Consider the following 25922-nt stretch of genomic DNA (forward strand, 5'->3'; position numbering starts at 1 on the left):
GCCTCTGCTTATCCTAGAATGTAGTGGAGTTAGGACATCTACCAGATACAGATCAGAGACCACATGACACGGGGTCAGATCTACAGCATTTTATTATAAAGTGCAGGCCCACTCGCTTTACTGGAAGGAAAAAGTGGTGTTTGGGGGTGCTCCGCACCACCGACTGATGAACTTCAGCACGTCCTGGCACTCGGGGCTGTGGCTGGTCTGTGGATGACAGAAGACCGGTCATAATATCAGAAAGCTGAGGGAGTGGGCAAGAGCCAGATATGGGTACAAATACGGAAGATGGGTCAGCGACAGGAGGAAGATGGAGGTCAGCGGGAATGAGGTAGATACAGGCAGTAGTGATTGAGCACACCATGCTCGGTGCTCGTAATGCTAGTAAGGGCTCGACTCCTATACCAAGTATAATAGAAGCCAATGGGGAACTTGAATATTTTTCCAGAAGATCTGCAAAATTCTCCAGTTCCCCAGTTGACTAAAATTATACTTGGTACTTGTAACGAACAGTCTGACGGGCTCTATTTGTGCACTGAGCATGGTAGTGTGTGCTCTTCACGAACAGGCAGTAAATATGGAAGACTGGACAACTGACTGCGGGGAGGGAAAAAAACTGAGAGCAGTGGGGGGTCAGCGATGAGGGATTGTGGGGATCAGCAGTGGAAGGCAAACGTGTGTATGCGTGTTTTTGTTGGGATGGTGGGAAGCAGATACGGGGCGGGACGATTGTGGGGGTCAGTGACAGGCATATGGAGGAAAAGGATGGTTTGCATCCAGGCTGGAGGAGCAGCGTGCACTCACCTTGGTGGCCATGAGCAGTCTGTTCCAGTCTTCCTTATTTGCGGCTTTGCCCGGATGTTTGAACTCTATCTTGTTCCTGAGTACGGGATATCCTGCAGGGAGACGCAGTGTCAGCTCCTTCATCCCCCTCAACACTTACCAGGACACAGGGCTTGGGCCGTATGCTTTGTTCTCCTTATTGCTGGTGGCTTGCTGACCCTTGTGGTGCATGTGATCATATACAGTCATGAGAATAATTAAGTACACCCTGTGACTTCTGTGCTTTTATTATAAAGTTCCTTTAGATCTTAATCTGGGCATTCCAGCTTCAGTGGATGCAGCACCCAACAAGTTTGTGTCATTTATTTATCAAAAACAAGGCCAAACTGCAGAAGCTGAGCAAGTACACCCTGTGAATCCACACCTTGTACTACTCTCCTCCACCGATCTCTGATGTTCAGTTACAGTATTTCCAGTTGGCTGAGATTCTTCCCACCGACTCTGTTCTTACATGAGCCAGCCCGGGTGGCCTCCTACCAACGATGCTCCTGCCGCACGAGCCAGCCCAGGCGGCCTCCTACCGACGACGCTCCTGCCGCACGAGCCAGCCCGGGCCGCCTCCTACCGACGACGCTCCTGCCGCACGAGCCAGCCCGGGCCGCCTCCTACCGACGACGCTCCTGCCGCACGAGTCAGCCCGGACCGCCTCCTACCGACGACGCTCCTGCCGCACGAGCCAGCCCGGGCCGCCTCCTACCGACGACGCTCCTGCCGCACGAGCCAGCCCGGGCCGCCTCCTACCGACGACGCTCCTGCCGCACGAGCCAGCCCGGGAGGCCTTCTACCGACGACGCTCCTGCCGCACGAGCCAGCCCGGGCTGTTGTGAATGTCAGTTATGCTTTGGCTGCTGGGAGACTCCCTCTTGTGGCCAGGAATGGTTTGGACATAGACCAGGTGTGTTGAGTAATGGGCGTTTCCATTGCTAACTCTCTGCTTATTTAAACCCTGGTCTGCTGGCAGGCTATGCGGATGTCAGTTGTTCTTTGTTCACCAGCCTGCTTCATCCTGCTCCAGACAACATCTACCCCAGATAAGTGCTTTGCTCTTTATTTGTTGTTTGGTTCTTTTACTCTTATCTAAGTTTGTCATTTGCTGTGGTTGTTTTCAGTTTATTTGCATGCAGGGATTTTCCCTCTCAGTTGCTTAGCTGGGAAACTCCCTGCAGTTTTGTTTGGAGTCTTGCTCCTATAAGTCCATGTGTTTGTGGCTTTTTGAACTTGTAATGATTCTTGTTTTCTGTTCATTGGTATGACAAGAACGCCTGGTATAGGACGGCGTGCAGATTGTGCGATCGGAGGGCCTTTTTTTGTACTATCAGGAATTTGGAATTTTACAGGGTTTTTCTCTGGCCACCATCAGCCCCTTTCCTATTTTAGTCAGTGGGGGCCTCACCTTTTACCAATGATTTATGGTGGTCTTCCATGGTTCCGGATCATAACACCGGGCGGCTTCTCCCACTAGGCAGACATGTTGGTGTTTTTCTCATTGTCTAGTATTGGAACACTTTTCTGCCCTCCTTGTTCCACGAGCAGTGAATCTGTTTCCTGGCTCCAGCGCTGCTTGCTTGAGGGATGAGTTGTCCATATAAATGAGACCATGTTACCATATTACACACTGAAAACAATTCTGCAGCTTTTTTTTTTTTTTTCGGTTTTGCTTTTCCAGTATTCAGTGGGGAGGAAAAGTGACTAAGACCTGATTCTCCCGATCTGTACGATGACCAAGATGTCAAATGTGGAAGAAAAAAAAAAAATTCTGAACACTGTAAAAACAGTTTGAGAACTTTGTCCATGGAGCAGGGTGAGGGCTGCTTTTTGTGGGGAGTCTAGTTTCATTGGGCTCGTTCTGGGGAACACGGGACATTTTGACTTTTTTTTTTTTTGGGTGGGAAGTGTGGGGTAATTTATCACCTGAAAGATGGTTGTTGTTTTTATTTAAAAACTTGGACATAAAAATATAAAACCATTTGGGTTTTACCTTCCCCTGGTTTAACACTCCAGAACAGCGGCACTAAAAATAGGCTGAACTAGAGGGACACAAGGTCTTCCTTCCGCCTTATAAACTGTTACTATGTGGAGAAGAGTCTCGATGAAGATTTTAGGTTTAGGAAGGGTGTGGTTTTTTTTTGTTTTTTGCACGGTCTGACCATGGTGAGGTGTGCTGTGCCATCCACACCGGGACTGATGAGCCGCAATAATGACTTCTCTCAGATCAGCGCAGACACCTTTCCTGTTTGGCTGTGGGACACGCCTGACTGCAGCAGACCAGCAAAATGCCCGAACTTCTGCTCTTATACAAGTGCTCACACCTACTGATAACTAAAGCATGACTTCTTAATTCCTATACATGCAGTAAGGGTGTATTTTATTTTTGGCACGGTGTAACTTGTCATGTGCTGCTCTTTATCTGGGGTTGTATTTACCTTGCTTTAAGAACAAGAAAGGAGCAAATATTTTATGTCCTGCTGCTGAAGACTATAGAATAAATAGGGAGGATGTAATTCTTATGACTGTATAATGGCGGTCACCTCTTGTCCAAATGCTTCCCACAAACCAAAGGGCACAAGTTCTTGCCTGTAGCTAGTCAGGAAAGAGGAGACTTCCAGGAGCTGTCATGTGGGGGAAAGGGGATCGGGTAACAATTGACCCGACCCGACCCGACCCGACCCGACCCGACCCCCCCCCCCCCCTTCCTCCTCCTCACCTGTGATTACACAGGGCAGAGACCGGATCCCACTGTTCTCAGCCACCAATGATGCCTCGTAAACGCCCCTCTCATCAACAGGGAGGACTTGATCCACTCGCTGGTCCATGGAGATGGCCAGTACCCATTCTCTGACCTCCTCTCGCTTCTCCACCTGCAAAGAAGTAGGACAAGTGATACAGAGAAGAAGCAAGGTGGAGATGAGGACATAGAAGGACAAAGTCACCAGGGTGAGGTAGAGACAGGCTATGGAGGGGGATGGGGACATCAGAGTCCAGTGGCGATGGGCTGTGTAGGAGGACAAGGTCACCAGGGTGCAGTGGAGACAGGCCTTGTAGGACAGGGACACTAGGGTGAGTTTTAGACAGGTCGTGGTGAAGGATGGGAACACCAGGGTGAGGTGTAGATGGGTTGTAAAGAAGGACAGGGACACTAGGGTGAGGTGGAGACTGGCTGTGTAAATGAACAGGGACACTAGGGTGAGATAGAAATGGGCCGTGTAAAGCGGTGGGATGAGCAGCTCTCACCGGAATGTGCTGCTTTGCAGGGAGAGGAACTTCAAAGGGAATATCTGTAGACTGAAAATCTGAGTGGTCGAGAGCATCCAGATTCCCCTCTTCAATGGCCTGTGGAGAAGACAAGGTGACAGTGTATGTAATAGACAATGTCCCGACAGCAGTCTCCCGAACATCACACGCTATACTAGGAGCCAGGACATTTTCCCTCCCGTCCTTTGTACATGCATAATAACATGCGGTTATCACTTACGTCTACAAGATCCAAAAATCTGTTCAAGAAGATGAAAGCGGAGTTCTCCCATCCCATTGCCTGTAGGATAAAGTATAAAGAAAATGGAGACACAATAACTTGGAACCAGCGGCAGAGAATGTCGAAGCGTTTATTATAATGGGCACAAATGTAATACGTGGTCAGAAGAAACAGTCCACGTATGATGGTGCAGAGGCCCTGTGCGAAAGGAAAGCTGGCACCGGATTGATTGATGTGGCCAGGGATCCACCATATATATATTACCTTAGCGGCCAGTCCAGCCTCATAGAAAGCCTTGTCTGCAGGGACAAGATCCGTGTGACGCAATAAGGAGATGCACAGCTTTGCGGCTACAACTTCCTGAGAATGGGAAGAAACAAATGTGAGCAAGGCAACAGAGGGAAGGAGAGTGTGAAAAGTCAACCCAGGTAAGCAGAGCAGAGGAAGGCAACTGGGGAAAGGAAAGCGGAGGAAGGCAACATCGAAAAGGAGAGTGTGAAAAGTCAACCCAGGGAAGCAGAGGAGAGGAGGGCAACTGGGGAAAGGAAAGCAGAGGAAGGCAACATCGGGAAGGAGAGTGTGAAAAGTCAACCCAGGGAAGCAGAGGAGAGGAGGGCAACTGGGGAAAAGAGAGCAAGGAGAGTGGAGGAACGCAACAGAGGGAAGGAGAGTGTGAAAAGTCAACCCAGGGAAGCAGAGCAGAGGAAAGCAACTCGGGAAAGGAAAGCGGAGGAAGGCAACATCGGAAAGGAGAGTGTGAAAAGTCAACCCAGGGAAGCAGAGGAGAGGAGGGCAACTGGGGAAAGGAAAGCAGAGGAAGGCAACAAAGGGAAGAAGAGTGGAGGAAGGCAACATCGGGAAGGAGCGTGTGAGAAGTCAACCCAGGGAAGCAGAGCAGAGGAAGGCAACTAGGGAAAGGAAACAAAGGGAAGAAGAGTGGAGGAAGGCAACATCGGAAAGGAGAGTGTGAAAAGTCAACCCAGGGAAGCAGAGCAGAGGAAGGAAACTGGGGAAAGGAGAGCAAGGAAAGCGGAAGAAGGCAACAAAGGGAAGAAGAGAGGTGGAAGGCAACTGGGGAAAGGAGAGTGGAGGAAGGCAACCCAGGGAAGCAGAGCAAGAAGAGCGGAGGAAGGAAATTGAGGGGAAGAAGTGCAGAGGAAGGCAATAAAGGGAAAGAGAGTGTGAGAAGGCATCCGGGAAAAGAAGAGCAGGGGCAGGGAAGAGGGGTAGTAGAGCAGGGATAGGAGAGCTGCCGTACAACTGTGCTCATAGCTGTGAGTTCTCACCAGCTGTGGGACTCCTTGGGCTGCGGAGCGGGTGGAGTGGTAATGAGCGATCAGCATCATCTGCTGGAACTCCTGGTGCGCTGGAGAGTTCACCTCACTGGACTTCACCAGATTGTCAGACTGTCAATGAGAAAAAAAACACTAAGAAAAGAAGACATGCCACAGCCATGAAGCTGTGCCCCACAGAGATAAGACATCCCCCAGACACAGCGTACCACAGACCCCAGCAGTCTTACTAGGCTGTACAGCATGTCGCGGAGGTTTGCCCATGTGTGGTAGACTGCAGCCTGATTCATTCCCTCACTATTCACCATCTCCATGAAGATCCGCTTATAAATATTAAAGTTCTGGACAAGAAAAAGCATAAAAGGTTATGAAAGAACTCAGAGGGCCAGGAGGCACATGAAAACGAACAGAGAGGGTGAGGGTCCGGGAGAAGGAACGAAGAGGGCAAGGGCCGAGAGTCACAGAAAAACAAACAAAGAGGGCGGTGGCGGCGAGAATGAAAGAAGAGTGTGAATGCCAGGAGGCACAGGAAAAGGAACAAAGAGGGCAAGGGTCTAGAAGGAACGAAGAAGGCGAAAGCAGGGAGGCACAGGAGAGCGAACAAAGAGCACAAGGGCAGGGAGGCACAGGAGAAGGAACGAAGAGGGCAAGGGTCCGGGAGGCAAGAGAGAACGAAAAAAGAGGGCAAGGGTCTGAGAGAAGGAGCGAAGAGGGTGAGTGCCAAGAGGCACAGGTGACGGGAACGAAGTGGGCAAGCGCCAGGAGGCACAGGTGAAGGAACAAAGGGAGCGAGGGCAAGAAGGCATGGGAGAAGGATCGAAGAGCTGCGAGAGCCGGGAGGCAAAGGACAAAGAGAGTGATAGTGAAAGTAGTGAGGCACAGGAGAAGGAACGAAGAGCCCGAGGGCCAAAAGAAGGAACAGAGAGGGAGAGGGCTGGGAGGCACGGGAAAAGGAACATAAAGTGCAATGGCCAGGAGGAACGGGATAAAGAATGAAGAGGAGAACAGGAGAAAGCAGAGGACGAGAGATGGGAGGCACAGGAAAAAAAGAAAAGGGTGAGCGCTAGAAGGCACAGGAAAATGCAGAGGGCGAGGGCTGGGAGGCACAGGAGAACGACATGAGGAGTGAGGTAATGGAAGAATACAGAGGGTGAGAATTTGGTACATGACAACATTTTCTCTTTAGTGAATGTACCTGGGCATTGGCGGGAGTTCCATGTTGGACGTACAGAGCGAGTGCTTTCTCCCAGTTTCCATCCTTGATGAGATGTGTAGCAAATAGGGCGACGTATTTGTGGAGAACCTTATAATTCTGTAAGAGGTGCGAGGTCAGTAATGTCTACTACACACTGTCCAACACGTCTCGGCTTCATAGGACTCTGGGGATCAACAGCTGGGCAGTAGGTGTGTGTGTATGTATAGATGATGCATCATGTGTGTGTGTGTGCGCGTGTGTATATTTACATATCAGGCATTGTGTGTGTGTGTGTATGTTTGTATCAGGCATCATGCGTGTATATATGTGTGTATATATAGGGATCAGGCCTATTTATGATCTTGCTAATCATTGCCAGACAGAGACCCCATTCTACTTACCTGCTTCCCGGCGATGTCTATGCACTTCTCCCACTGACCGCGGTCAGCATACATATCTAACGCAGCCATGACATCAACCCCCACCAGCTGGAGATAAAGTATGTCAATCAATATTAAAAATGAGAGGGAGGGAGGAAAAAGAAGAAAAAAAAGGAGGAAGAGAAAGTAGTTAGCAAAAGAGGAAGAGGAGGTTAGCCAGAGCAAAAGAGGAGGAGGAGATCAGCGAGAGCAAAAAGAAAAAAAGAGGAGGAGGTCAGCGAGAGCAAAAAGAAAAAAAAAAAAGGAGGAGGAGGAGGTCAGCGAGAGCAAAATAGGAGAAGGAGGTCAGCGAGAGCAAAAGACGAGGAGGTCAGCCAGAGCAAAAATGAGGAGGAAAAGGTCAGCCAGAGCAAAAGAGAAGGAGGAGGTCAGCAAGAGCAAAAGAGGAGGAACAGGTCAGCGAGATCAAAAGAGGAAGATATTAGCCAGAGCAAAAGAGAAGGAGGAGGTCAGCCAGAACAAAAGAGGAGGAGGAGGTCAGCCAGAAAAAAAGAGGAGGAGGTCAGCAAGAACAAAAGAGAAGGAGGAGGAGGTCAGCCAGAACAAAAGAGGAGGAGGAGGAGGTCAGCCAGAACAAAAGAGGAGGAGGAGGAGGTCAGCCAGAACAAAAGAGGAGGAGGAGGAGGAGGTCAGCCAGAACAAAAGAGGAGGAGGTCAGCCAGAACAAAAGAGGAGGAGGTCAGCCAGAGCAAAAAAAAAAAAAAAGGGAGGAGGAGGAGGTCAGCAAGAGCAAAAGAGGAAGATTTTAGCCAGAGCAAAAGAGAAGGAGGAGGTCAGCCAGAACAAAAGAGGAGGCGGAGGTCAGCAAAAACAAAAGAGGAGGAGGAGGTCAGCCAGAACAAAAAAGAGAAGGAGGAGGTCAGCAAGAACAAAAGAGGAGGAGGAGGTCAGCCAGAACAAAAGAGAGGGAGGAGGTCAGCAAGAACAAAAGAGGAGGAGGAGGTCCGCCAGAGCAAAAGAGAAGGAGGAGGTCCGCCAGAGCAAAAGAGAAGGAGGAGGTCAGCCAGAGCAAAAGAGAAGGAGGAGGTCAGCCAGAGCAAAAGAGAAGGAGGAGGTCAGCCAGAGCAAAAGAGAAGGAGGTCAGCCAGAGCAAAAAAAAAAAAAAAAAAAGGGAGGAGGAGGAGGTCAGCCAGAACAAAAAAGAGAAGGAGGTCAGCCAGAGCAAAAAAAAAAAAAAAAAGGGAGGAGGAGGAGGTCAGCAAGAGCAAAAGAGGAAGATTTTAGCCAGAGCAAAAGAGAAGGAGGAGGTCAGCCAGAACAAAAGAGGAGGCGGAGGTCAGCAAAAACAAAAGAGGAGGAGGAGGTCAGCCAGAACAAAAAAGAGAAGGAGGAGGTCAGCAAGAACAAAAGAGGAGGAGGAGGTCAGCCAGAACAAAAGAGAAGGAGGAGGTCAGCAAGAACAAAAGAGGAGGAGGAGGTCCGCCAGAGCAAAAGAGAAGGAGGAGGTCCGCCAGAGCAAAAGAGAAGGAGGAGGTCAGCCAGAGCAAAAGAGAAGGAGGAGGTCAGCCAGAGCAAAAGAGAAGGAGGAGGTCCGCCAGAGCAAAAGAGAAGGAGGAGGTCAGCCAAAGCAAAAGAGAAGGAGGAGGTCAGCCAGAGCAAAAGAGAAGGAGGAGGTCAGCAAGAACAAAAGAGGAGGAGGTCCGCCAGAGCAAAAGAGAAGGAGGAGGTCAGCCAGAGCAAAAGAGAAGGAGGAGGTCAGCCAGAGCAAAAGAGAAGGAGGTCAGCCAGAGCAAAAAAAAAAAAAAGGAAGGAGGAGAAGGTCATCAAGAGTAAAAAAGGAGGAGATCAGTGAGGGCCGTGGCAGAAAGAGCCGCACACTTGGGGCACACATGAAAGATATATAGAGAATGTAGAATATATATATATATATATATATATATATATATATATATATATCTCACCGAGTCCACTTTTCCCTGGTTCTTCAGGTAATCCTTATATCTCTCATCTACATACTGTTCATACCTGACAGGAGAAGAAAGATCAAACTGTGGTGGACAGAAAGGATTCGTAAGCTCCTTACTGCCCCCACTACACACATTCCTGCTCGTCCCCTCAACCACATTTTCGCCATCACTCTCCACCCTCCTCCGCCATCACTGCCCTGGCTCTCCATCACCTTCTCTCATCCTTGCTCCAAATCTATGCCTCCTCCCCATAACAGCCCCCACTCTCCACCCCCTCACCCGTTGCTACTCCAATCCTCACCCCTTCACCTGTTCCCATCAATCTCTACCTCCCACCCTGTTGCATCCCCCACTCTCTCGTCCTTGCTCCAAATCTCCACCTCCTCCCCATCACTGCCCCAACTCTAGACCCCTCACTCGTTACTGCCCACACTCTCCATACCCCCTCACCACCCCCACTCTCCACCCCCCTCAGTCGTTACTACCCACACTCTCCATACCCCCTCATCCATCGCTATCCCCACTCTCCACACCCCCTCACCTGTTGCTATCCCACTCTCCACTCCCTCACCCGTCGCTACCCCTACTCTCCACCCCCCTCACTCGATGCTGCCCCTTACTCTCCATCCCACCTGGAGTCCAGCTCCTTGGCCACTCTCTTGGCTTTATTCCACTCTTCTCCATCTATAAAGGCATCAATGGCTTCCTTTATGAGGTCCATGTTCAGATACAGCTCGGCAGCCTGATAACAGTGAGCACAAGGGACAAAGACGGCTTATTCAGAAGTCATCCTGGAAGATGAAGACCCCTTCACATGTACTATGAAAACTGGAGAGAACAAACAACCCAAGTCCTGTCCATCCTGCAGTCTACATATGAGAAGTCCCGTTAATTTCCGGCCGATCTCTGGGCCGCGGCTCCTCACCGCATTGTGTTTTCCAGCAGAGACCAGCTTGGGGCCAACTACATGAATCACTTCCAAACTTCTGCTGGGAACCAGGAACTTGATGGATAACTCTGCAGCCTGGAAGATGAAGAATATAAAATCTCAAGTTTTACAAGTGATATGACATGTCCACCAGGTATCATTGGAACAGACACAAGGAGAAGGAGAGCACAGCAGATCAGGGTCATGCACCCAACATACAACCATCACTGACAACCTGAGAGACGGGAAAAGAGGCCATCACTGACATCCATACCACACCCCAATTACTTTGGGTCAGCCCACACCCAAAATCCATCTAGGAGGACCAGGCATTCAGCAAAAGACATCAACCAACATCCATGACAAAGGAGAATAAAATCAGAAACAGATGTCCACCAGAGTTGACCGATGTGGAATCAGCTGACATTTAACCACCAGAGCTGACCAGGAAAAAAAAAAAAAAAAAAAAAAATTCACCTGACATCTATCCTCCAGAGCCGACTGGTGAGGAACCACCCAGCATCTATCCTCCAGAGCCGCACGATCAGGAGTCACCCGACATTATCCTCCAGAGCCAACCGATGAGTAACCACCCGACATCCATCCTCCAGAGCCGACTGGTGAAGAATCACCCAACATCTAGCCTCCAGAGCAGACTGGTGAGGAACCACCTGTCATTTATCCTCCAGAACAGACTGGTGAGAAACCATCTGAGATCTATCCACTATAGCAGACTGGTCAGAAATCCCCTGATATCTATCCTCCAGAGCTGAACAGTGAGGAATCACCCGACATCCACAGTAGAGGAAATCATTATTTGATCCCTTGCGGATTTTGTAAGTTTGCCCACTGACAAAGACATGAACTGTCTATAATTTTAAGGGTAGGTTAATTTTAACAGTGAGAAGTATAGAATATCAAAAATAAAATCCAGAAAATAACATTGTATAAATTTATTTGCATTTTGCAGGGAGAAATAAGAATTTGATCCCCCTGGCAAACAAGACTTAATACTTGGTGGCCGTCCACACTCCTCTTTGCAGATCACCTCTAAATCATTAAGATTTTGGGGCTGTCGCTTGGCAACTCGGAGCTTCAGCTCCTCCATAAGGTTTCTATGGGATTAAGGTCTGGGGACTGGCTAGACCACTCCATGACCTTAATGTGCTTTTTTGTTATCCACTTCTTTGTTGCCTTGGCTGTGTGTTTTGGGTCATTGTGGTGATGGAAGACCGAGCCATGTCCCATTTTTAATGTCCTGGCGGAGGGATGGAGGTTGTCACTTGGGATATTTCAGTACAAGGCTCCATCCTTTGTCCTATTGATGCGGTGAAGTAGTTGTGTGCCCTTAGCAGAGAAACACTCCCAAAACATTCTGTTTCCACCTCCATGCTTGACAGTGGGGATGGTGTTCTTTGGGACATAGGCAGAATTTCTCTTCCTCCAAACATGGTGAGTTAAGGCCAAAGAGCTCAATTTTTGTCTCATCTGATCCCAGCACCTTCTTCCAATCACTCTCAGAATCATTCAGGTGTTCATTGGCAAACTTCAGACGGGCTGAGCGCACGTGGGCCTTCTTCAGACGGGCCAGCCGCACGTGGGCCTTCTTGAGCAGTGGAACTTTGCGGGCACTGCGGGATTTTAAGCCATTACGGCGTAATGTGTTACCAATGGTTTTCTTGGTGACAGTGGTCCCAGTTGCCTTGATCAGTAACAAGTTCCCCCCCGTGTAGTTTTCGGCTCATCTCTCACCTTCCTCACCCCATGAGGTGAGATTTTGGAGCCCCAGATCGATGTGGATTGACAGTCATTTTGTATTTCTTCCATGTTCTTACTATTGCACCACTCCTTCTCACCCAGCAGCTTACTTATGGTTTTGTAGCAAATTCCAGCCTTGTGAAGGTCTATGATCTTCTCCATTCCAGTCTTGTGAAGGTCTATGGTCTTCTCCATTCCAGTCTTGTGAAGGTCTATGATCTTCTCCATTCCAGCCTTGTGCAGGTCTATGATCTTCTCCATTCCAACCTTGTGCAGGTCTATGATCTTCTCCATTCCAGCCTTGTGCAGGTCTATGATCTTCTCCATTCCAGCCTTGTGAAGGTCTATGATCTTCTCCATTCCAGCCTTGTGCAGGTCTATGATCTTCTCCATTCCAACCTTGTGCAGGTCTATGATCTTCTCCATTCCAGCCTTGTGAAGGTCTATGATCTTCTCCATTCCAGCCTTGTGCAGGGCTATGATCTTCTCCATTCCAACCTTGTGCAGGTCTATGATCTTCTCCATTCCAGCCTTGTGCAGGTCTATGGTCTTCTCCATTCCAGCCTTGTGCAGGTCTATGGTCTTCTCCAGTCCAGCCTTGTGCAGGTCTATGGTCTTCTCCATTCCAGCCTTGTGCAGGTCTATGGTCTTCTCCATTCCAGCCTTGTGCAGGTCTATGGTCTTCTCCATTCCAGCCTTGTGCAGGTCTATGGTCTTCTCCATTCCAGCCTTGTGCAGGTCTATGGTCTTCTCCATTCCAGCCTTGTGCAGGTCTATGGTCTTCTCCATTCCAGCCTTGTGTAGGTATATCGTCTTGTCCATTCCAGCCTTGTGCAGGTCTATGGTCTTCTCCATTCCAGCCTTGTGCAGGTCTATGGTCTTGTCCATTCCAGCCTTGTGCAGGTCTATGATCTTCTCCATTCCAACCTTGTGCAGGTCTATGGTCTTCTCCATTCCAGCCTTGTGCAGGTCTATGATCTTCTCCATTCCAACCTTGTGCAGGTCTATGATCTTCTCCATTCCAGCCTTGTGCGGGTCTATGGTCTTCTCCATTCCAGCCTTGTGCAGGTCTATGGTCTTCTCCATTCCAGCCTTGTGCAGGTCTGTGGTCTTCTCCATTCCAGCCTTGTGCAGGTCTATGGTCTTCTCCATTCCAGCCTTGTGCAGGTCTATGGTCTTCTCCATTCCAGCCTTGTGCAGGTCTATGATCTTCTCGATTCCAACCTTGTGCAGGTCTATGATCTTCTCCATTCCAGCCTTGTGCGGGTCTATGGTCTTCTCCATTCCAGCCTTGTGCAGGTGTGAGGGTAGCCTGGGCTATAGGTTGTTTGTTTAAATGTAATAAGATTATCTGTGTATGTAAATAATCAAAATATAGATGTCGTTGCATAATTATCTGTGTGTCTATATGACAATCGTACAGACGCCATAATATGATTCTAAGCTGTATGTTCAAGAAGTGGTTAACCAGGGAGAGTGAAACTGGTGAACAAATGTACAAACAATGAACAGTGACGGCTTTCATAATGATGAGTAAATGTCTTATCAGTGATTTCACACAAAGAAGGAATGTGTTATCTGTGGGATGAAATGTGTGTTTCTATATTCCTACGTTTCTCCCCAAACCTCCCTATACGGCTTTGATGTGTGAGAAAAGACAGATTTTGATATTTTGTACATGTCTGAGGGTTGAAATGTAATACTAATATCTGAGCTAGTCATTACACAAGTCAGTCGCCTATACTGGCTCAAAGAGTGAACACAGTCTCTGTGGTCATTGTTTTCTGAGTCATTTATTATATCTGTGCAGATAGCTAATTTGGCTCCATGCGTCTGGTGGCCTGAATAAAGACTCCATTAGCAGTCTTACCTAAATTTCTCCCTTGACATAGGTCTATGGTCTTGTCCATTCCAGCCTTTTGCAGGTCTATGGTCTTCTCCATTCCAGCCTTGTGCAGGTCTATGGTCCTCTCCATTCCAGTCTTGTGCAGGTCTATGGTCCTCTCCATTCCAGCCTTGTGCAGGTCTATGGTCCTCTCCATTCCAGCCTTGTGCAGGTCTATGGTCTTCTCCATTCCAGCCTTCTGCAGGTCTATGGTCCTCTCCATTCCAGTCTTGTGCAGGTCTATGGTCCTCTCCATTCCAGCCTTGTGCAGGTCTATGGTCTTCTCCATTCCAGCCTTGTGCAGGTCTATGATCTTCTCCATTCCAGCCTTGTGCGGGTCTATGGTCTTCTCCATTCCAGCCTTGTGCAGGTCTATGATCTTCTCCATTCCAGCCTTGTGCAGGTCTATGGTCTTCTCCATTCCAGCCTTGTGCAGGTCTATGGTCTTCTCCATTCCAGCCTTGTGCAGGTCTATGGTCTTCTCCATTCCAGCCTTGTGCAGGTCTATGATCTTCTCCATTCCAGCCTTGTGCAGGTCTATGGTCTTCTCCATTCCAGCCTTGTGCAGGTCTATGGTCTTCTCCATTCCAGCCTTGTGCAGGTCTATGATCTTCTCCATTCCAGCCTTGTGCAGGTCTATGGTCCTCTCCATTCCAGCCTTGTGCAGGTCTATGGTCTTCTCCATTCCAGCCTTCTGCAGGTCTATGGTCCTCTCCATTCCAGTCTTGTGCAGGTCTATGGTCCTCTCCATTCCAGCCTTGTGCAGGTCTATGATCCTCTCCATTCCAGTCTTGTGCAGGTCTATGGTCCTCTCCATTCCAGCCTTGTGCAGGTCTATGGTCCTCTCCATTCCAGTCTTGTGCAGGTCTATGGTCCTCTCCATTCCAGCCTTGTGCAGGTCTATGGTCTTCTCCATTCCAGCCTTGTGCAGGTCTATGGTCTTCTCCATTCCAGCCTTGTGCAGGTCTATGGTCTTCTCCATTCCAGCCTTGTGCAGGTCTATGGTCTTGTCCCTGACATCCTTAGGCTATGTGCGCACAGTGCGTTTTTCGCTGCGTTTTTGCGCGTTTTTCGGGTGCGTTTTTGGCCTCAAAACTGCATGACTTTGCTTCCCCAGCAAAGTCTATGAGTTTTCAATTTTGCTGTCCGCACACAACTGTTTCTTTAAGCTGCGTTTTTGAGCTTAAAAAAAAAAATAAAAAAAAATGGACATGTCAATTCTTTCCTGCATTTTTCTGCGTTTTCCCCCCATGCAATGTATTGGAAAACCGCAGAAAAACGCAGAGATCAAAAAACGCAGCAAAACGCAGCCAAAAACGCAGCAAAACGCAGCCAAAAACGCACCAAATCACGGTAAAAACGCATGTGGTTTTTTGCTGCGTTTTTGTACGTTTTTAGCGGCCAAAAACGCACAAAAACGCAGTGTCAAAAAAACGCAGTGTGTGAACTTAGCCTTAGAAAGCTCTCTGGTCGCCCATGTTGTAGAGGTTAGAGTCTGATTGATTAATGGAGTCTGTGGACAGGAGTCTTTATACAGGGGACAATGTAAGAGCCATCTGCAATGCAGGGAACGAGGTGATTAGGAGCATCTAAGTGTCTGTAGGAGCCAGAACTCTTAATGGTTGGTAGAGGATTAAATACTTATTTCTTTCTGCAAAATGCAAATATATTTATATAATGTATGCAATGTGATTTTCTGGATTTTATTTTGGATATTCTCTCACTGTCACAATTAACCAACCCTTAAAATTATAGACTGTTTATGTCTTTGTCAGTGGGCAAACGTACACAATCAGCAAAGGATCAAATACTTATTTCCCTCACTGTATCTCCCAGAGCCGACTGGTGAGAAATCACCCAACATCTATTCACAAGAGCAGACTGGTGAGAAATCACCCAACATCTATTCACCAGAGCCGACTGGTGAGGAACCACCCGACATCTATTTACTAGAGCAGACTGGTGAGAAATCACCCAACATCTATTCACAAGAGCAGACTGGTGAGAAATCACCCAACATCTATTCACAAGAGCAGACTGGTGAGAAATCACCCAACATCTATTCACCAGAGCCGACTGGTGAGGAACCACCCGACATCTATTTACTAGAGCAGACTGGTGAGAAATCACCCAACATCTATTCACCAGAGCCGACTGGTGAGGAACCACCCGACATCTATTTACTAGAGCAGACTGGTGAGAAATCACCCAACATCTATTCACAAGAGCAGACTGGTGAGGAACCACCCGACATCTATTTACTAGAGCAGACTGGTGAGAAATCACCCAACATCTATTCACAAGAGCAGACTGGTGAGAAATCACCCAACATCTATTCACAAGAGCAGACTGGTGAGAAATCACCCAACATCTATTCACAAGAGCAGACTGGTGAGAAATCACCCAACATCTATTCACAAGAGCAGACTGGTGAGAAATCACCCAACATCTATTCACAAGAGCAGACTGGTGAGGAACCACCGACATCTATTTACTAGAGCACATCGGTTAGAAACCACCCGACAATCTATCCTACAGAGCCAACCGATGACCAACATCTATCCTCCAGAGTTGACTGGTGAAGAACCATCCGACATCTATATACTAGAGCAAACAGGTCAGAAATCACCCAACATCTATCCTCCAAAGCCAACTGGTGAGGAACCACCCGAAATCTATCCTCCAGAGCAGACTGGTCAGAAATCAACTGACATCTATAATCCAGAGCAGACTGGTGACGAACCACCAGACATCTATCCTCTAGAGCACACTGGTGAGGAACCACCCGACATTTATCCTCCAGCGCAGACTGATGAGGAACTACCAGACATCCTCTAGAGCAGACTGGTCAAAAATCACCTGACATCTATCCTCTAGAGCGGACTGGTGAGGAACCACCCGACATCTATCCTCCAGAGCCGCCCATTGAGGAACCACTCGACAAAATTAATTTTTATATATTTTTTATGTAGTTTTTAGGAATTACACAGAAAAAGGAAATCAGGGAAAGGCTACAAAGGAAAGATGTGCAATGCCAGAGAAAAGGTCCTGGGGTGATGGAACCAGCACCGATCTTTACCTTCATCCAGCATTTTTCCATGAGTTCTGCATTGTCCAGGTCTTTCACCTTCAGGTAGCAGTCTACAGCTCGAGCGAATTCTCCCGCTTGCTCCCATTCCCGGGCCTGCTCCAGTAAAGCCTCTGCGCCCCTGTGAGGTGAAGAATTCTACTATTACAGAGTATGGAGAAGATGCCCCCCAGTGTGCAGACTGAGGCTTACACCATGGTAAGGGGGGAACCCCACAAGTATACTCCTCATCCCCCTATAGTGGCAGGGTCTGGACAGACAGCTACAGTCAGTAAAGGAAAATAACTTATGGATTATCAACGTGACAATATGTCAGGGGAATAACACCAGAAGAGAAGCTGCCACCGTCTGTTATGTACCTGAGGACAGGTGGCTCAAGGGTCAGCAGTGTATGGGGGCTCAGGGGTCAGCAGTGTATGGAGGCTCAGTGGTCAGCAGTTTACGGGGGAACATCAGAAGAGATGCTGCCACCATCTGTTATGTACCTGAGGACAGGGGGCTCAGTGATCAGCAGTATATGGGGGCTCAGTGGTTAGCAGTGTATGGGGGCTTTTTGGCAAGAAAGAAAGAAATAAAGCCCTAGCCAAAGTCACTAACGACCTACTAACCGCAAAATCCAAGCGACACTACTCTGTCCTCCTCCTCCTGGTCCTGTTCTCTGCCTTTGACAGAGTAGACCACTTCCTTCTACTACAAATTCTTTCGTCTCTGGGCATCACAAACTTGGTGCTATCTTGGATCTCCTCATACTTAACCGACCGAACTTTCAGCGTCTCCCATTCTCACACCACTTCCTCATCTCGCCCCCTATCTGTCGGTGTTCCCCAAGGTTCAGCTCTAGGACCCCTGCTGTTCTCCATCTACACCTTCGGCCTGGGACAGCTCATAGAGTCCCACGGCTTTCAGTATCATCTCTACGCTGATGACACACAGATCTACCTCTCTGGACCGGACATCACCTCCCTACTAACCAGAATCCCACAATGTCTTTCTGCTATTTCATCCTTTTTCTCTGCTCGATTCCTAAAACTGAACATGGACAAAACAGAATTCATTGTCTTTCCTCCTCCTCACTCAACCACCCCACCTGACCTATCCATCAATGTCAATGTCAATGGCTGCTCACTTTCCCCAGTGCCTTGTGCTCGCTGTCTGGGAGTAATCCTAGACTTTGATCTCTCTTTCAAGCAACACATCCAAGCCCTTCTTCACCTCCTGCCGCCTCCAACTCAAAAATATTTCCCGGATCCGTACATTCCTTTCCCAAGAAGCTGCAAAAACCCTAGATCATGCCCTTATTAGCTCCCGCCTGGATTAGTGCAACCTCCTGCTCTGTGGCCTCCCTTCTAACAGTCTCTCACCCCTACAATATATTCTAAACTATGCTGCCCAGCTAATTCACCTGTGTCCCCGCTACTCCCCGACCTCTCCTCTCTGCCAATCCCTTCACTGGCTTCCCATTGCCCAACGACTCCATTTCAAAACCCTAACCATGACCTACAAAGCCATCCACAACCTGTCTCCTCCTTACATCTGTGACCTAGTCTCCCGGTACTTACCTGCACGCAACCTCAGATCCTCACAAGATCTCCTTCTCTACTCCACTCTCATCTCCTCTTCCCACCATCGCATCCAAGATTTCTCCCGTGCCTCCCCCATACTCTGGAATGCTCTGCCTCAACACATCAGACTCTCGCCTACCTTGACAAGCTTCAAAAGGAACCTGAAGACCCACCTGTTCCGACAAGCCTACAACCTGCCGTAACCCTAAGTCTGATACAGCGTCGCACAACAAGCTCTACCCTCACCTACTGTATCCTCACCTATCCCTTGTAGACTGTGAGCCCTCGCGGGCAGGGACCTCTATCCTCCTGTACCAGTCTGTGGCTTGTATTGTTTATGATTATTGTACTTGTCCCTATTATCTATACCCCTTTCACATGTAAAGCGCCATGGAATTGATGGCGCTATAATAATAAATAATAATAATAAAGATAGAGTGTGTCCCATCACTAGACAGAAGCAGAAGAGTACAATGTGGTAAAGGCAGCGCGGAGGGGTCGGCAGCATGAGATAAAATAGGGACCTGTGCCGTATACTGGGAGACAAATGGAAAGAGGAGAAGGAATAGTATATTTCAGGCACCAAGAAGACCCGGAAGCTCTGCAATACAATGTAACAGGTGTCTGAGAGGCACATTATTGTGAAAAGGTGCATAGAAAAATATAAAAACTCTAAAAATGTCCAAAAATGAACAGACACAATCTCCCCAATGAGATATAATGTGTATGACAGCGTATGCATCTCACGTACAGTATAGCGAAACCAGCCGGGCACAAGAAAGGTGAAATAACAGCCATGATAGATAGCAAGAAAGCGAATGGCTACACACGTGTCCTCTGTGCTATATGTCAGGGATGTCCGAGCGCTGACCCCCAGACAGGGAGATTGTCACTTGTCAGCTAGGTAAATGGTGATCTTGGGGGACAAACCTGGCATCACCAGAGTGATGGTAGACCCAGCGTCCCGAAGACTCTGGGCGTGGATGTCACCGGCCTTGTCTGGCTAGATGTGGCGATGGAGGTTGGCTGGTGTATGGTGGCTAGCCCACCATAGCGTGTGGACTGGGTATAGCACTTCAGCTGCTGCTCACGTGTCCGGGGGTAGCGTGCCTCAGACCCTGATGGCTCATATCGGCAGACGGGCTCCAGGCATCGGGCCCAGGCGACAATCTTTGGCCATGTGTCCAAGGTGCCCACACATATACAGCGCCAGTGGTTGAGCAATTAACGAGCCCTGTTTGTAAGCCTTTGTACTGGTGGGGCTTCTGCTGGGTAGCATGATAGTTCTGATTGAGTGGCTGATGGCCGTTCAAGTCCCTAGTTTCCAGAGTTGAGGGGTCTCCTGTGATCGGTGGGCATATCGGGTCTCTAGCGTGGTCCAGCTGCCAATTGTGCTGCTTGTTCTTGGGTGTCTGGCTTCAGTACAGCTACCCACTTTCGTATTTATGGGGCCATCTTCTCCATAAGTTGTTTGATCACGTCCCAAAGTGCAGTAGCGGAGTGGACAGCACGACCATCGTAGGAATAGACTGACAAATTCTATATTGGCGAGATAAAGTCAGGAAATTGGTGCAACATCTCTCAGGGGTGATTATAAAAAGGGCCAACAGGAACATCCCTGTATGGTGGACCATCATGGATGTAGGGGCCAGCGCTGGGGAGTAACAAACTCTCAAAACTGATTGCATAACACAAGCCCTCTACCCGCTTGAAGCTTCAGGCTGCAATGTGGCCAACAACTCCTGTATTTGGGCTGCTTGGGACTGGGTTGTTGATTCCAGACGACCACTGGACCCTTGCACTGGCACGCAGTTTCATTTCTTTGGATCAATATCGTCTGGGGTTTCATCATCCTCCTCGACGTTAAGAGGCATCATAGCAGACCAAATCCAACCGGGTGTTGGTGGCCCAGTATTCAATCTGTCGAAGCTGGCACATTTCCTGTAGATGCAGTTTCTTGTTGCGGCTGTATATTCGGTCCTCCTCCCAAGGCCGAGCTGGTGGAGTTTGAGATGGTGTCATCTGAAACCTGCTGTGTATGCCTATATGCCTCTCAGGTTGTGGCGGTCTTTGACGGTGTTTACGAATACCAACCCCCTGGAGCTCCCCCAGATCAGCTGGGCTGAGTAGTATCTCCCAGCTGCCACCAGTTGTGGAGGCACAAGGGTCAGTGGGTGCTCTCGACGCTGGCTTGGCTGTCTTAGCAAATACCGCACGGACAAGGGCTCATGCCACTGAGCACCTTTATTCCTTCTCCGTGGGCAGACATTATACAGACAATACTGGGTGAAGGCACCATGCTCCGGTAAGACTTTGTTGGGTCAGCAACACTCAACAGTATATAGTGCATTCCCGGCAAGAACATAAGATGACACAAGTGACAGAGTCTCACGCTTTCACTGGCCCACCAGGTATTAGAAACTTTGTGACTTTGGGGCATCCAGGGCCACTATACCAGCCAGTAGCACCCCACTATTGGCAGGCACCCACTGAGAGGAGATAGCAGCAAGCTGTCCAAGCACAGCGAGGTATGTAGCCAGGGGACCAGATTGTTCCATTCTGGGTTCTCCAAGTGAATTTGTGGGCTAAGTGTTGGGCAGTGGAGCAGTTCTGTAATCCTCCAGCTGAAACCGTGGATCCTAGGCTGAAGTCCTGTAGAATAATACCGGTGACAGAAGCAAGGCTCTTTTTATATCCCTCAGTTCCGTTTTCTGTGTAATAGTGGATTGCAGGATTGGAGAGGGGAATAATCATGGCTGTTCCATCACTGGTCACTCATTCAATTAGACTGCATAATAGTCAGTCCACAAATTAACATACGGGAACAGACACTGATCAGTCTGACATGACACAATGGCTAAGGGTACCTTCACACTTAGCGATGCAGCAGCGATCCGACCAGCGATCTGACCTGGTCAGGATCGCTGCTGCATCGCTACATGGTCGCTGGTGAGCTGTCAAACAGGCAGATCTCACCAGCGACCAGTGAACAGCCCCCAGCCAGCAGCGACGTGCAAGCGACGCTGCGCTTGCACGGAGCTGCCGTCTGGAAGCTGCGGAGACTGGTAACTAAGGTAAACATCGGGTATGGTTACCCGATGTTTACATTAGTTACCAGCGCACAGCTGTGTGTGCAGGGAGCAGGGAGCCGCGCACACTGAGCGCTGGCTCCTTGCTCTCCTACCATAGCTACAGTACACATCGGGTTAATTAACCCGATGTGTAATGCAGCTACATGTGCAGAGAGCAGGGAGCCGCGCACACTGCTTAGCGCTGGCTCCTTGCTCTCCTAGCTGCTGTACACATCGTGTTAATTAACCCGATGTGTACAGCAGCTACATGTGCAGAGAGCCGGAGCCGGCAGCACAGGCAGCGTGAGAGCTGCAGAGGCTCGTAACTAAGGTAAATATCGGGTAACCACCTTGGTTACCCGATGTTTATCTTGGATACAGCTTACCTCAGCTGTCAGATGCCGGCTCCTGCTCGCTTCATTTGTCGCTCTCTCGCTGTCACACACAGCGATCTGTGTGTCACAGCAGGAGAGCGGCTTTGAAGAAAACGAACCAGGGCTGTGTGTAACGAGCAGCGATCTCGCAGCAGGGGCCAGATCGCTGCTCAGTGTCACACACAGCGAGATCGCTAATGAGGTCACTGCTGCGTCACAAAAAGCGTGACTCAGCAGCGATCTCGGCAGCGAGCTCGCTGTGTGTGAAGCACCCCTTAGGTCTCTTGATCTACTGAACAAAGGAATAATACATATAGATTTAGGGAAATCCAAGGCACCGAAGATTCTCCTCCACAAAAAATTAGCTTGATCGCAACATACACATCAGATGAATTAAAAAATGTACAACGTTTCAGCCAATGCAGGGCCTTTTATCAAGCCATGTAAACACTTTTAATGGCTTGATAAAGGCCCTAGCTTGGCTGAAATGTTGTGCATTTTTTAATTCATATGATGTATGTTGGGATCAATAAAGTTTTTTCGTGGAAGAGAATCTACAGTGCCTTTGATTTCCTTGAGTCTAATGGAATATTAAATATGGCATAATTAAGAATACTTCACCCCCACACAAGTGGCAAGCTATTCCTCTTTGACATGAAGCCATCACACCGTCCTCTCCTCGAGGTCCCTGCTCTCGCTCTCCGTCGTATACGCTCCTCAGGGTCCCCGCTCTCTCTCTGACCCATCCTCTGCTCGGGGTTCCTGCTCTCTCTCTGACCAGTCCTCTCCTCGGGGTCTCCACTCTCTCTCCAACCCATCATCTACTCAGGGACCACGCACTCTCTCCTACCCATCCACTCCTTGGGGTCTCCGGGCTCGCTCTCCAGCCCATTCTCTCCTTGGGGTCCCCACTCTCGCTGTCCAACCCATCATCTCCTAGGGGTCCCAGTGCTCTCTCTCCAACCCATCCTCTCCTCGAGGATCCCCGCTATCTTGGCCTCTTCTCAGGGTCCCTCCTCTCTCTCTGACCTGTCCTCTCCTCTCCTCTCCTCGGGATCCCCTGTACTCTCTCTCCAATCTGTCCTGTTCTCGGGCTCCTCTCACTCTCTGACCCGTCCTCCCCTTGAGGTCCTCACGATGCATTACACTGGCAGTGCAGTAGATAGAATATACTATTGTGGTGAAATGTGGAAGCTCTGACCAAGGTCACAGCTACTGAATGTGGAGAGCTGTACACTATCTACATATCCGTATGAGTACAGTCAGTGATGACAGATGGCTGAAGCTTGCACAACTTCTCCCTCACCATTACATTTGGGGTGCTCATTACGGGGACTGATTTTGGCTCATAGCTTTCATGTTACTCCTGCTTCTGCGACAAATGGTTAGTGACCTGATGCCCTTCTTGACCTGATGCCTTCTTCTTGCCCTCCCGCTCGTACTCCTGTTTCTGTCATACATGGTTACTGACCTGATGCCCTTCTTGATGCCCTCCCGCTCGTACTCCTGCGATAAATGATTACTGACCTGATGCCCTTCTTGACGCCCTCCCGCTCGTACTCCTGCGATACATGGTTACTGACCTGATGCCCTTCCTGACGCCCTCCCGCTCGTACTCCTGTGATACATGGATACTGACCTGATACCCTTCCTGACGCCCTCCCGTTCGTACTCCTGCGATACATGGTTACTCACCTGATACCCTTCTTGACGCCCTCCCGCTCGTACTCCTGTTTCTGTCATACATGGTTACTGACCTGATGCCCTTCTTGATGCCCTCCCGCTCGTACTCCTGCGATAAATGATTACTGACCTGATGCCCTTCTTGACGCCCTCCCGCTCGTACTCCTGCGATACATGGTTACTGACCTGATGCCCTTCTTGACGCCCTCCCGCTCGTACTCCTGCGATACATGGTTACTAACCTGATGCCCTTCTTGACGCCCTCCCGCTCGTACTCCTGCGATACATGGTTACTAACCTGATGCCCTTCTTGACGCCCTCCCGCTCGTACTCCTGCGATACATGGTTACTGACCTGATGCCCTTCCTGACGCCCTCCCGCTCGTACTCCTGTGATACATGGATACTGACCTGATACCCTTCCTGACGCCCTCCCGTTCGTACTCCTGCGATACATGGTTACTCACCTGATACCCTTCTTGACGCCCTCCCGCTCGTACTCCTGTGATACATGGTTACTGACCTGATGCCCTTCCTGACGCCCTCCCGCTCGTACTCCTGCGATACATGGTTACTGACCTGATGCCCTTCCTGACGCCCTCCCGCTCGTACTCCTGCGATACATGGTTACTGACCTGATACCCTTCTTGACGCCCTCCCGCTCGTACTCCTGCGATACATGGTTACTGACCTGATGCCCTTCCTGACGCCCTCCCGCTCGTACTCCTGTGATACATGGTTACTGACCTGATGCCCTTCCTGACGCCCTCCAGCTCGTACTCCGGCGATACATGGATACTGACCTGATGCCCTTCCTGACGCCCTCCCGTTCGTACTCCTGCGATACATGGTTACTGACCTGATGCCCTTCCTGACGCCCTCCCGTTCGTACTCCTGCGATACATGGTTACTGACCTGATGCCCTTCCTGACGCCCTCCCGCTCGTACTCCTGCGATACATGATTACTGACCTGATGCCCTTCTTGACGCCCTCCCGCTCGTACTCCTGCTGCAGCTGCTCCAGAAGGGCTGGGACATACTCCTTACAGATCCGGATGGCGTCACTCCACATGCCCGCCTCCTACGTACGAACCAGAAAAATATCAGCAGAACGCACCCACAACCTCGGCTCAGAGCCATCCCTTGTGTAAGATGCTACCTTATAATGCTTCACTGCCAGCTCCGGTCTCTGCGCACGCAGCAAGAACGCCTCTGCCTTCTGAAAATCCTTCTGCTCAAAGGCAAAGCGAGCCTGACCCGCAAGCACATCAGCCACGCTGTCTGCATCATACAGCTCGGCCACCCGCTGAGCCGCATCCCAGTCCTGGTTATGGACGTACCTGAGAGATGTACAACCTGTGAGGGTGGAGGATCCCCAGAGACCAGGGAGGACAGAGAAGGAGCGAGATCAGGGCAGAGATAGCAAGGAGGATATCAGGGCAGAGAAAGGATGGGAATCAGGTGAAGAGGATATCAGGGAAGAGAAAGAAAGGGAATTAGGTGAGGAGGATATGAGCGCAGAAAAGGAAGGGAATCAGGAGACGAGGATACGAGCGCAGAAAAGGAAGGGAATCAAGAGAGGAGGATACGAGCGCAGAAAAGGAAGGGAATCAAGAGAGGAGGATACGAGCGCAGAAAAGGAAGGGAATCAGGGGAGGAGGATATCAGCGCAGAAATGGAAGGGAATCAGGGGAGGAGGATATCAGCGCAGAGATCGGAAGGGAATCAGGGGAGGAGGATATCAGCGCAGAAATGGAAGGGAATCAGGGGAGGAGGATATCAGCGCAGAGACAGGAAGGGAATCAGGGGAGGAGGATATCAGCGCAGAGACAGGAAGGGAATCAGGGGAGGAGGATATCAGCGCAGAGACAGGAAGGGAATCAGGGGAGGAGGATATCAGCGCAGAGACCGGAAGGGAATCAGGAGAGGAGGATATGAGCGCAGAGAAAGAAAGGGAATTAGGTGAGGAGGATATGGGCGCAGAGAAAGAAAGGGAATTAGGTGAGGAGGATACGAGCGCAGAAAAGGAAGGGAATCAAGAGAGGAGGATACGAGCGCAGAAAAGGAAGGGAATCAGGGGAGGAGGATATCAGCGCAGAAATGGAAGGGAATCAGGGGAGGAGGATATCAGCGCAGAGACCGGAAGGGAATCAGGGGAGGAGGATATCAGCGCAGAGAAAGAAAGGGAATTAGGTGAGGAGGATATGGGCGCAGAGACAGGAAGAGAATCAGGAGAGGAGGATACGAGCGCAGAAAAGGAAGGGAATCAGGGGAGGAGGATACGAGTGCAGAAAAGGAAGGGAATCAAGGGAGGAGGATAGGAGTGCAGAAAAGGAAGGGAATCAAGGGAGGAGGATAGGAGTGCAGAAAAGGAAGGGAATCAAGGGAGGAGAATATGAGGGCAGAAAAGGAAGGGAATCAAGGG

The 25922-nt window shown here is 49.6% G+C and overlaps 1 protein-coding gene across 1 annotated transcript in view; it reads right to left on the reverse strand.

Moving 5' to 3' along the window:
- Positions 1-74: 74 nt before the first annotated feature.
- The window catches only part of IFT172 (intraflagellar transport 172), a 192286-nt gene continuing 166438 nt past the window's right edge, over positions 75-25922 (reverse strand). The window contains 16 exon segments of the mRNA XM_075341695.1: positions 75-207; positions 805-896; positions 3548-3701; positions 4075-4173; positions 4316-4375; positions 4580-4675; positions 5602-5721; positions 5838-5948; positions 6803-6919; positions 7204-7290; positions 9144-9207; positions 9782-9891; positions 10075-10173; positions 16800-16929; positions 24469-24578; positions 24657-24837. Of these exon segments, the coding sequence (XP_075197810.1) occupies positions 118-207; positions 805-896; positions 3548-3701; positions 4075-4173; positions 4316-4375; positions 4580-4675; positions 5602-5721; positions 5838-5948; positions 6803-6919; positions 7204-7290; positions 9144-9207; positions 9782-9891; positions 10075-10173; positions 16800-16929; positions 24469-24578; positions 24657-24837 (1720 nt within the window). The 3' untranslated portion in view covers positions 75-117.

This window comes from Anomaloglossus baeobatrachus, chromosome 3, assembly GCF_048569485.1.
Source record: "Anomaloglossus baeobatrachus isolate aAnoBae1 chromosome 3, aAnoBae1.hap1, whole genome shotgun sequence".
NCBI lineage: Eukaryota > Metazoa > Chordata > Amphibia > Anura > Aromobatidae > Anomaloglossus > Anomaloglossus baeobatrachus.